General features: G+C 49.3%; 1 protein-coding gene across 1 annotated transcript in view; it reads right to left on the bottom strand.

Annotated features, from left to right (window-relative positions):
• Positions 1-6,013: 6,013 nt before the first annotated feature.
• The window catches only part of sptbn4b (spectrin, beta, non-erythrocytic 4b), a gene marked incomplete at both ends in the record, with an annotated part of 59,889 nt that continues 53,606 nt past the window's right edge, over positions 6,014-12,296 (bottom strand). The window contains 6 exons of the mRNA XM_080007525.1: positions 6,014-6,292; positions 6,731-6,773; positions 7,488-7,658; positions 10,536-10,792; positions 10,960-11,020; positions 11,181-12,256. Of these exons, the coding sequence (XP_079863651.1) occupies positions 6,014-6,292; positions 6,731-6,773; positions 7,488-7,658; positions 10,536-10,792; positions 10,960-11,020; positions 11,181-12,256 (1,887 nt within the window). The remainder of the gene's footprint in view (positions 6,293-6,730; positions 6,774-7,487; positions 7,659-10,535; positions 10,793-10,959; positions 11,021-11,180; positions 12,257-12,296) is intronic.

Raw genomic sequence — 12,296 nt, 5'->3', positions numbered from 1 at the left:
ACGTTGTGGAACTTTCTCGGGCACTCGCTGCAAGATACTGGTTCTCTGTGCGTGTTCATGTGCTTCTTAATGTGGAACTGACGGTTGAAGCTCTTGCCACAGATGTTGCACACAAAGAGCTTCCCTTTCTTCTCAAAATCCTCTACCTGCGTAGTTTGGTTGTCAGTGTTTTTCAATTTTGTGCCACTGCTGTCTGTGTGTTCTGCTGCAGGGCCTTGTTGGGGAGAAGGAAAGATTAAAATAAAATAACCAATGTCAATCAAGTTTCACTGGCAGTGTTGTATGCATGTTGGGATGTTCTTGGATAAGCTGCTATCCATGTCTGCATTTCATTTGTTGTATTCCAAATTCCCACACAAGGGGTGGAGTCAGCCACGCTGGCCGACAACCAACTCTCCGGGAGTGGTTACAGGGTAGGCGTCTTGCTCAAGGGCATCCTGACGCTTTTTGACGTGGAGCAGAGCCAAGGAATAGAAGCTGAACCGGCAAATTACAACTCTAACTGCTGCAACTCCTAAAGTAGCGTCGACTTTTAGCAACTATAATAGGCATATAAACACCTAGAGGTCTAAAATGTGTCACTCTTGTGAGAAAGCGGACACACTGTATCTAGAGATACACCTGTGACGGTGTAATTGTTGGTCTAAGAAACTCACCATTAGTCATTATACTTGGCAGTGCAGCTGGGGGTGTTCCTGCAACAACTTCATGTCCCTTGTCCAACACTTTACCTTTAAATACCCCAAACGGCTTTAGAGTATAGACTAACCCAGTCTGTTCGTACAGGACTGGGCAGCCTTTCAAGACATTTTCTCTCCACGTCCTGGCATTTTCCAAATCCTCAGTCATGGCCTTCAGATCTCTCGCCAGCTGAACCACTCGGGCTTTCAGAGTCTCGTTCTCACCCCGCAGGGCTGTGGAGAGCTGGGTGAACAACGCGTCTATCTTTCGGGTTGCCTCCTCTGCCAATCTGTGTGGGAAGCCGGCAAAATCCACCTATGAAACACGAGAAATGTTGATATATTAGAGCTTATAGACTCAAAACCCCATGTGAAAGAATCCAAATGAGGTTCATTATTACTATTTATTTCGTTTATCATAATAATAATAATAATAGTAGTAGTAGCAGCATTTCGTTTCTTTATACAGGTAATGTCCGATTGAGATCAAGATGTCTTTCGAGAGATGAGTTCACATACATACATATATTTAAAATGTGATATTTTATAGATTGAATTAGCATTTAAGAGATGTTAAATGTAACAGAAGGACGACAGTTTGAGACCAACTTAACATTTCACTAACACAAAGTACATGGTACTCAGACTTATCTATTGAGCATCTGCTGATTATCGTGCGACCACAAGACGGTTCATCCCGATTTTTTAACACGTTATTCTTTATTTGTACAGGGACGACGCACAGCGTAGAATGTCGAGGTGACATGATTCTATTAAATGGCGACGTGACAGGGTTTTATCTCGCAGCAGCAGCAGCAGCAGCCTCCATCCCAGCCGACAACAGCGCAGCACGGCTGACCTGCGGGTTCGGAGTTGGCGCTCCGGAGGAACTAGCTTTCCTGCCTCCCTCCCGGATCGCCGCAGACACGGTGGCCTCGATGGCGAGTTCCAGTATGGACATGGTTTCGGTGCGAAACACCTCGTTTTCAGCCATCCTCGCTCAAAGCGTCGCTTTCGCACTCCAAGACAATGTGTTGACGTCCATGTTCACGTCTCCCTCCCACGTATCACTGACCCGGATGTAGTACCTATATGTATCGGCAACGACAGGGGGGAATTCCAAAATAAAAGTAGCAACTAAACGGACGAAACTCCCAGAGTCGAGGTGTTCGGTCCGCTTTGTCGCATACCTTTATTTTGAAAAGTCTAGTTCCAAGATCTTCAGGATCGTTGTCGTTCATGCAGCGGCTCTGCCTAAAATATGTTTTGCATTCGTATCAACATTTTATTTACCAAGGAATCTCCGACAACTCACTTAAAAAATATATATATATATATTTTTTTTTTATTCCGGGTCTGTGAATGTATGGCCAGGGCTTCCCATACTGGTATCGCCTTTCCCCTATGGGTCATTTAAGGAATTGCATGAGGTCCATAGCAATATTATTTGTCTATTATTTGTTTCCATTTTTTATATTTATCTTGTACACACGTAGGCACCATGAATAATGACATTTAGTTTTTGTGGCGAGTGTGATGTATCGGCTCAGATGACAAGGAGATCAATACTTTAAATGTATATTATGATGTGTTTAGGAAAAAATGCTTATATGTAAATGTCCTCCAATGGATCCCAAAACGAAGTCTAGGGACCATGGGGCTCCTGCGGGGAGTGCTTGTTGTGTGTGTTGTTGTGGGTGTTTGTTTCTGACTGTAAAAAAAAAAAAAAGTAATTTTTTACTTGTAGAGTCATCAATTTGATCTTTGAGATGCTGCAGGACTGTCTTGGAACAGTTCAGTCATTTCACGGTTTCAGTCGTTTAAAGCAGAAGAAAAAGAAACAGAAAACGGCACAAGAATGACGGTACGTACACCTGTGATAAACAAAAACATATTTTATTGAGCATTTTGTCTACGCTGACATACAAGGTTCTTGTGAGCAGAGCAGAGCGGAGCAGTAATACGCCTGAACCGCCGGGGCCAAGCAGCGCTAACACGCCAGCGGCTGAACATCCATCCCATACACGTGCGTTGAAAATCCTTTGATGAGCCCCAAATTTAAAACGACCCTTTTGACGTTTTGTTGGACTTGACACTGAATTCCACCCAGTTTGTCTCCACGCTTTCAAATGCAATCCTTTGTAGTGCTGAAACGTACGGTCGGAGGGTGGCATGGCTGTCAGAGGCCCCTGGGCGTCTGGAACATGGCTTTGCACCATTAATAGTGACATCCGTGAACGGCAGATGCTTTTCACGCACTTCTGCACCGAACCAGTTTTAGTGGCGACAGGGCATCCGAGCCACCAGGACAATTCTGTGTCTCGAAATTAAGAGGTACACCTTAAAAAAAAAAAATAATAATAATAATGATTAGGAACGCAATCAATAAATCCCAACCTCAAAACGCTCAAAAGGATTCAAGGGGCCCCCCCTCGTACGCCGCAGTCCGTCAAGCTGAGGGAGTACACTTTGATCTCAAAGAACGCAGACCTGGCGTAACAAAATGCGCCAATAAACTAAGCGTCAGTTTATGAGGCCCTTTGATTTGCAACTGGGAGATCTACTGGGCCGCGTCGCGTCACATTCCGTGTGAAGGACTCATTCCGCTCATTCTACGTCTCTCGCGTCTTGATTCGCTTGCTCCAACATGCATGTAATGGTTTGCATTGGTTTGGCATTCCTGCCTAGGTTAGATACATAAAATGTGTCGAGATATATATATTTTTTTAAAAATCAGGGTAGAAAAGCTACCGCATCAGGATGTTTTCTTTAAACCATAAATAGACCTTATGAGTTGTCATAACCTACAACAGGTGGAGTCGAGATAAAATTGTAAATCCCGACCCGTGTGTTCAAGTTGTATAAATGAAGTTTGCCAGAAAACCGTGGAGTGACAGAATACGTAGAAGACAAACGATGTTCCTCCGCCCTGATTAAAAAGAAATACCGAGGCTGTCGGACGAAAAAAACCTTGTAACTCCAATAAAATGAAAGGTCATTAACGGCGACTGCTTGTCGGAAACAATCGTCATAAGATATTGGAAAACGTACACAACCCAGTTTATCGCCTCAAAACAAGAGATTTTGAATCGATGTTTTGGACTCCGCCGTGGGAAAATGTCGGCGCCCGAAAAAGACGATATCAACGCTTTCAACATCGGAGCTGAAGTTGCGAGGCCTTTACGGGATGCCGGCGATCATAAAAAGCCTCCGTACGTGAGAAGGACGTTAAACCGCTTTTCCTTCCCATCCCTTTCCTCGCCCTAGCGCGGGAATCTCACTCCTCTTTCTTTCTTCGTATGGCTTTGCGGTGCAGTGACGGAGACGCACGTCGTCGTACAGGAAAACCAAAACAGATGGGGACGCTGGGTAAACGGGCTGCAAGGACAGGCTTCTTCTGACCAGTGACTCCTCTTCAAGCAGGACATGCAATCTCTCCACAGCTTTACTTACAGTGTGACACCGACATCAGGTTTCTCTCAAACTATTGTTGTGGTTTGTTCTTTTTTTTTTTCATTATCTTTAAATACTCTGTATATGAACCGTTTTCCCATTGGTGAACCCTCCCAGTCGACCTTTCACTCCTCTATTTTACTGCAATTCTGTTCTTTCTTTGTGTGTGATTCTTGCTACAGACCTGAAAAGCTTGAAAACGGTTTAAACTCTGGTTGGTAGACAAAATAACAAAATAACCATTGTCCACTGTGTGTGCGTGTGTGTGCGTGCGTGTGTGTGTGTGTGTGCGTCTGGAAGACTTGAGGTGGTAACTGAGGGACGTTCGAGACTGAGCATGTAGAACACGGAGAACACACAAAGCACACGCCAACATAAATAACCTGAGAGCTATGGAGACCCTGGAGGGGGGCGGAGAGAGTAGCAGCGCGCAGGCACACACACACACACACACACACACACACACACACACACACACACACACACACACACACTCACACGCACACACGCGAGCGCGCGCACATGCACACACAGACACGCACACATAACGCACTGTTTTAAAAATGACATAAAAAGATTGCAACAGATTTTGGGAGGTAAACCAACGGAGATGTCTTTCGGGTTCATGTGTCTCTTTATATCTGGTCTGATTTCTAAGAGGAAAGACGAGCAGAACGCTGACGATATCTCATTCATAAAAACCCCCAACTTGATGCCTTGACGGGTGGATCCAGCAGGACACCTTTACGTTTTAATTATTTTCCCCCGCTCACCCTCTCTGACGTGATCATCGAGCTGGATCCCCATTCTGTCACAGGGGACGAAAGAGCGGCGCTCCGGGAAAACCCCATGCGTTCCATTTGAGGGTCACCGGTTCGATTCTCGTGCCTTTGAGCAAGTGCTTGATTCTAACCCTCCGTGTTGAACGGGGACTCCCGTCATCTCGGCGTTCCACGTCTTCCCTCTTCTCCGCTCTTCTCCTCTCTCATTTAAATTTCAACGATTCCCCCTTCACCCCCCGCAGGATCACCGCCACGACCCCGATCCTCGGCGCGTTTGGGACGAACCTTTTTCTTTTTTGCCGCGTAAGAAAGGAAAAAAATAAATAAATCTGCAATCCTTTCAGGCTGGCGGAGACATGGAGGCAAAGGGAACGGAGAAGAGGAGACGCGTAACGGAGGGGGAAAGGGGACATTTCTCAGCATTTCTACGAGTGTAAAAGGTTTTGGCATAATTCAATTCTCGAGAAGTAAGACTTGAGCGTGGGACGCCTTGACGTACAAGACGGACAGACAGATATATAGATAGGACGGACAGACAGGGAGTGCATACAAGGTACAGCTCGTCCCGTAGAAAATAAAAAGCCTCTGGCGGACGTGGAAACGGTCAGAGATGTGTCCGTTCACAGCCTGGAGACGGACCTTTTCCTGTGTGAGCGTCCGTCCCTCTCTCTGGGGATCCTGCTCGGCCGAGAACCCGCTCCCTCTTTGTTATAGCAGGCGGCCACCAGGGGGCGCCGGCACGCACGCCCTGTGTGTCCTCACGGAGGGACGGGGGGGATGAGAGAAAGAGAGGGGGAGAGAGAGAGAGAGAGAGACACGCCCTGCTCCAAACCCGTCCGTGAGCCTGGATCAGTACTTTTCCGTGCGTAGCTCACATTCCCAACACGTCGATGTCCTCGGCATGAAGAGAGAGAGGGGGGGGAGAGGGAGGGGGAGAGAGAGAGAGAGAGAGAGAGAGAGAGAGAGCTAGGAGGATGTTACTACTAATCCATGATGATTCCACCCCCCCCTCCCCCCCCCCCCCAAAAAAAAGCCCCTCCCCGCCTCCTCCAGAGTTCACACACCTCCGACGGCAACAATGGCTCCGGGCTCCGCGGCTCACTTCTTCTTACTGGACTTCTCCGAGCGCTTAACGTCCAGCCTCTCCACTCGGTCCGAGCGCTCCGAGCGCTCCCCCCGCTCCCTCTCCTTCTCCCGCTCCCTCTCCCGCTCGGAGCGCTCGCCGCCCCGCTCCGACCGGATGTCCCCCTTGCTGCCCTCGCCCCGGGTGCCCTCGTCGGTGGATGAGGTAGTTGGCTGGGGCTGCCCCCATTTGGCTATCTCCTCGTGCTCCGAAATACTGGTGGTGATGTTGCTGACCCAGGTTTTGAGGTCGTCCTGAACACCGGGTCAGAGAGAGAGAGCGAGAGAGGGAGGTGGGGGTGGGGGTGGAGGTGGAGGTGGAGAAGGAAGAGGACCACATGGACAAGGCAGTTGAAGCACAAGTTATCTTCTTTTAGTAGATGGGGAACATTACTTACGATTATTCAGTGTTAAAGTGGTAATACGTAAGATTAGTTTGTTTAAAAGAATCCCACATTTGATACGTTATTTAGCTGGCACTATAAGAAACAGCCATTCAGTGTATTTGTGTTATGCATGTGCTTCTTTATAAACTTATGCTGTTGCCATTGTTGGTGGCGGGGTCCGCCTTTCTTGACAAGTACACACTGATCGGACACATGCAAGACACAATTCTACTTTCAAAATGACGATTCCAACTACTATTAGCACAACTGTTATTTTGTTCTAGTAACGGACAAATGAGCTTCTCACCTCGTCCTTTGCATGGAACAGGAACTCACTGCCGTCCTTTGTTCTGCATTGAGAGGAGAAGGCTCAGATCAGTGTGCATCATCGATCACAGGTTCCTCGGAGACGCGGGAATTTGGACAATAATAGGAAAGGGATGACATTGTTTTCATACTTAAGTCTTGGTTTACCGTAAAAGATCGGCAGGTTTTTACCAAAGGGGGCCGAGGTATAGTATAAGTATGGCAATCTCGTCCAAATTTGAAAAATTATTTTAAAAATAATTTCCTATGCTAAATTGCCCGGCTTGTACAATATGTAGAACAAATGCTCTTTAAAGTGAGAAGGAATGTCCTCATCATAATACAGAGGTGGAAAAGAAGAGGAAGGGAGAGAAAGGCGTACACTGTCCAGGAATTTTCTTGGGGCACACCGTGTAACCCTCATTTAGTACCCCATTTAGTATCATATTATTATATTAAATATTTCTTGGTAGATTTTGTTATTTGTCACTAGAAATTACAAGTTGAGAAAGTAAAATCCTGCCATGTTTTTCATTTCACTCAGTTGAAGCTCTAGTTTGATGGCAATTAGTAAATCCACATGGCGGACTCTAAATCCCGAAGCGGAATTTTTACCCTCTGAACCCGGATTTTCCACCTCAGTCTAAGAGTCTAAGCCAAAGAAAGGTTCACAAAACAGGCTTTTGTGCCGACAGTGCTGTCCCTATGCCGGCCCTCTAGTGCCGAGTACTGATAGGGAACAGGGGAAAGGCCGTTACTTCAGCGTGAAGACGTTCTTCTTCTTCTTGTAGCCGTTGGTGATGTCGCAGTTGCAGTGCGACAGGTTGAGCATGGGCTCGTTGTTGTACGGCGTGCTGGTGTTCTTGGCGTCCTTGTAGAAGCCCAACTCCCCCTTGTTCAGCACGCAGTACAAGTTGACCCAGGACCTGCTGTGGTGCGGGAAGTGAGGGGGGGGGGGGGGGGGGGGGAGGGCGGGGGGGGGAGTACGGGGAGGGAGGTGAGGAGGGGGTGTGTGGCAGGGGGTGGAGACAGGGCGAGTCAGGAAGAACCGCAGAACTGCTCTCTCGCGCTAAGCTACCACCGCACTCACCTGGCCGGAGCAGGGAGGTCGGCGGGCGGGATGGAGGGCCGGCACACCACGACACACACTGCCGAACAAACAGACGGGGGGAGAGGCGGGCGGGCGGGCGGGCAGGCGGGCAGGCGGGCGCACGCACGGAGGGAGGAGATGGCAGATGGGAGGGTGGGAAGGGAGGTTACTGAGCAGCCCGGGGGCGGGGGGGCGTGGATATAGGACTTACCTTGGAGGAGAGGAAGAGGAGCATCCGGCGCAGGGGAAGGGTGGAGGAGAAAGGAGAGACGGAGGAGTTTGGTTAAATGGCGTTCGGGGCGGCGTCTCCACCCTAACACACCACATGCTTCTGAGCGAGAGCGTTGACGTGCACACCGTGCGTTCCCCTCGAAACGTCCACGTGGACAAAAGCGACGACAGCAGAGCGTTTTGCCGGAGTTGTTGTGACACCGAGAATAAACAGGGGGATAAAATAACAGCATTTCAAAGGAGCTCTGGGTCGCATCCTTGGGCCTCCAGCTGTTTGAACAGCGGGTAAACAAACTTCAATTGCAATACATTTGTGAATGTATCTTCCCTTTGACGAAGCACTGCAATGCAAGTGTTCAATTTGAAGAAGTGAAAGGGTAACTGATGAAACAAAATGACAATTCAAATTAACGACATGAGGATACTGTTCTACGTTCATCCTGAGCAGTCTAAGTAACAAACAGAAGATATGTTCTGATTGGACGTACGCTTGCAGGGAGGGTACATTCATACATTTATTGCAATATACGGTTCTTTAGTCACCGTGCAAACAACTAGAGGTGCATCACTAGAGAATCTCACCCACCTTTAAAAATCAATTACGACTAAACAGGCATTTCTATTGGGCCGAAGGGATTCGGTGAATTCATATGAATTGATTTAAGCCATGAATCTGGTTTCTCCTCAATCAGGGCTGGAGTGGGCCTTCGTGAATGGAAAATGTTTTTCTATTTCATTACACTTTAAAGTTTTATTCCGGGGAGCGGTATTGGTATAATCAATGTGCACGTAAACGCAACTTTTGCTTCGCGGTTATGTTCGACAACAGAGACAAGTTGACTCTTTATACTCTCTTTTTGACCTCTCTCCCTTGACTGTGATTGGATGAGAAGGTCTGAGGTCTCAGCTCCTCTCCTCCAATCAAATTCAAGCAGGAGGCCAAAAGGGAGGATACAAGAAGTCGAGGCGAGGTCTTAACACCAGTCGAGGTAAAAAGCCATTCACAGTATTATGCTTTACCTTGGTATGTACATACAGTAACAGGGCATGTACATATGAAACATTCATCCAGTGTCTTTGGGCTGCCATGTGAGAAGCACTCATCCACAGGAAGCAGAGATGAGTCTTTAGCTGTGCAGTGTCAGCCGAGCCACTAGGGGTCAGTGCAGGGAGAGCCCAGGCTGTTTCGGATGCTGCGGCTTCAAAAATGATGCAAAATGATGTGTTGTGTGTTCGATCAAATCAGTTGATGGAGAGAGAGAGAGAGAGAGAGAGCGCGCAATGGATAGAGGGAGAGATGCGTGCGTCTTTCATTCATATATGTATGTGTACAGCAGAAAACCAATATGGCCTCCCCTCCGGGCACGACATCCTCGGGTGGTCCTTCTCCCCAACAGTAAATCAGCCAGCCAGTCAGCTGTGTAGTTAGCCAGTCATCCAGCCAGCCAGCCTGCCATCCAAACACCCCTGCTGTGCGTTATGCTGTGGGCTCGTGTTGGATTAGGAATCATCGTCAGAGGCTTCATGCATGCTGTGGTTGCTCGGTGTGTTCAGAAAGCTGCACGGTCTGATCCCCACGATCAGAACATGAAGGATGATATAGGAGTATCATATCTAAGTATCTAATTAAATGGATACGTTTACATCGGTTTATGAGGCACAGTGCCATGAAACGATTTATATTTCATCTTAAGGACAACTGCAATTTGTACTGTTTTGAAATTCAAAATGTCAAAGGTATCCATTCAAGGCAGATATGCACATATGTAAACCCAGTCACTGGTCAATACGTTGGATGGATTATAGACTAAACATTTGCAGGTGATAACAATCTATAGATTAACTACTGATTAGTTGTGTTGCGTCGATACTCAGATGCTGGGCCAACCAATAGGACACCAGTAGGAAGGTCACGTGACCGGAGCAGCATCCAGAATGCGTCGGTGTCATGCGCCTGTTTAAAAATCTCAACAGTCAAATGTCGTGTCATTTGAATGTGTTTGCTTGTAACCTACCATGCTAGTACTCATGCCCCTGTCATCTGACTTGAGAAAATGAAGGAGGGGGAAATCAAATCCCAGAGGGAGACAAACTGAGCTTGACGGAGATTATTCAGTATTGAGGTTTCCAATAAATTTCCCGTTCCAGATCAGTGGGGTATTATTATGGATCCTATGCATAAGGAAAGCTTCGGCAATTACAGAGCGGTTCAAATTATAGGACCTTTATAATTCAGAAAAAAACAAAAAAAAAACCACTGGTGTTTGACGATTTTAACGTAAATGCTCAGTCATTTGCAAATATCTGACCTCCACCTGCTTGAGCAAAGTATTATTTTTAATCCAAGTTTTAAATGAGTCAAATTTCTTTCAACCCATAGTCCCACAACCTGAAATCTGATTCCCTCACCGTTGGTGCCCGACCTCCTTCATTAATCCCGCAGCCGAGGACCAAAAGCTCGGCCGAAATGACCCTGAACGCCCACCTGTTGGCGCTCTTCTTTAGGCTCTCGATGTCCAGCTTGCGGAAGAGGAAGCCCTCGTGGTGTGCGGCGTGTGTGGGCGGCTGCGGCGCGGCCGGGCAGCTCTGGGCGGGGGCGGACCGGGAGCGCCGCGTCGTCTCTCCTGGCTCTTTGGGCCGCGGCCGGCGCCGGGGTTTGGGTCGGTCCCGGGCTCGAGGCCGGTCCGGACGGGAAGACTTCTCTGGAACGCCGTTAGGAAGGCGAGGAACCTCACCGCGTGCCTGAGACAGAGGGGTTGGGTCAGCATGCCAATGGTGTATTGTTTGTGAAGTAAACTATGTGTGGATTCAGTTTGTCAGCAGGTATATCAGTGCACAGTATCAGTCATGTGTTTCACGGTATAAAGAGTGAACGGCTTTGTTTTCTGTGGTGTGAGGGGTCTCCAGACCTGCGCTGCCTCCCTCTCCTGCAGCTGCTCCACTATGTCTGCCAGCGTTGATCTCTTCTCTCTGTGGGCAAGTACATAACATCATATGCACAATTCACAATAGGATTCATCGTATCCGTGTGCAAATTCGGTGGAAACATCTGACTGTTAAAACAAGATTCATCAGCTGCACAACCATCACCAGCGAGTCTTAGATACTCTGTTTATCTGTCGGTCTTTACCCTCCTCCCGAGCGCCTGTCGGAGTGCTCCTTCCCCGTGTCGTGCTCGCTGGACTCCTGTCTCTCCAGCCGGTGTCGATCTCTCTCCCGTCGCCGCCCCTCGTGTCCCCCGTGACCCTCCTGCTCGCTGGACGTCTGCCTCTCCAGCGTCCGTCTCTCTCGTCTCTCGGCCTGTTCCCTCCACACCTCCTGGGGCAACTCGTCCCGGCGCGCCTGGATCATCTGTTCGCTGGACAGCTGCCGCTCCAGCCTGTGTTCCCTGGGCTGGGTCTGGGTCTGGGTCTGGGGCTCAGCCTGAGCCAGCGGGTCCGTCCTTCCGCCCGACCCCCGACCCCTCCTGCTGGGCTCGCCCTGCAACCGCTCCCTGCTCGGATCCTGGAGCACCACCTCTGCCATCACGGCCACCTCCCCTTTCTCTGTTCCGATCTCTCCCATGATCAATTCCCGCTCCCTCTCCCTCTCTCTGGCTTTCTCCAGACGGCTAGCCACGAGCAGTGGCGTCACCACGCCATCGATGTGTTTGATCTTGGGTTGCCGCAGATACGGCGAAGACTTTGTCTCCACTTCACTCGCTGCCTGGATCACTAGCATTGGGAGCAAAGGGGCCGAAGGGGTTACGGGAACCTCATGACTTAACACCTTCACCGCCTGGTCCCTCGACGCACGCGCGCTCTCTCTCGCCTGATTGGCCGAGACCAACATGGCCGCCGTGGCAATAGAAGCAATAGAGGAAGGGGCGGGCTGGCACGGCCCTACGGCCATGCCGACCACGCTGGGGTGCCCCACTTCCAGGGTGTGGCGGTAGCTGGAGCCGTTCATCACTGGGGTGTAGTTGGCGATGGTGGAGCCGAGCCGGCGTGCCACGGAGGAGGGGGAGGGTGTGGGCGTGGCCGGGGAGGGGGACGGGGGGGAGCTGACTTCGTTCTGCTCGTAGATGGTCTGTCTCATGACAGGGGAGAGGGGGAGACGGGCGAGGGTGGCCGAGTTGGGGGAGGTGTCTTGCGGTTCCAGGAAGACTTTACGCCCAAGCAAGGGGGTTGGAGGCAGTTTGCCCTGCTCCGCCTTCAGCTTCTCCACCTGGTGAGGAAGGAACAGAACCAAGCTCATCAGTTTGACT

Source organism: Zeus faber (assembly GCF_960531495.2).
Source record: "Zeus faber genome assembly, chromosome: 9".
NCBI lineage: Eukaryota > Metazoa > Chordata > Actinopteri > Zeiformes > Zeidae > Zeus > Zeus faber.
The sequence above is the reverse complement of the archived record's forward strand: the minus strand, read 5'-3'. Positions and strand labels throughout refer to the sequence as shown.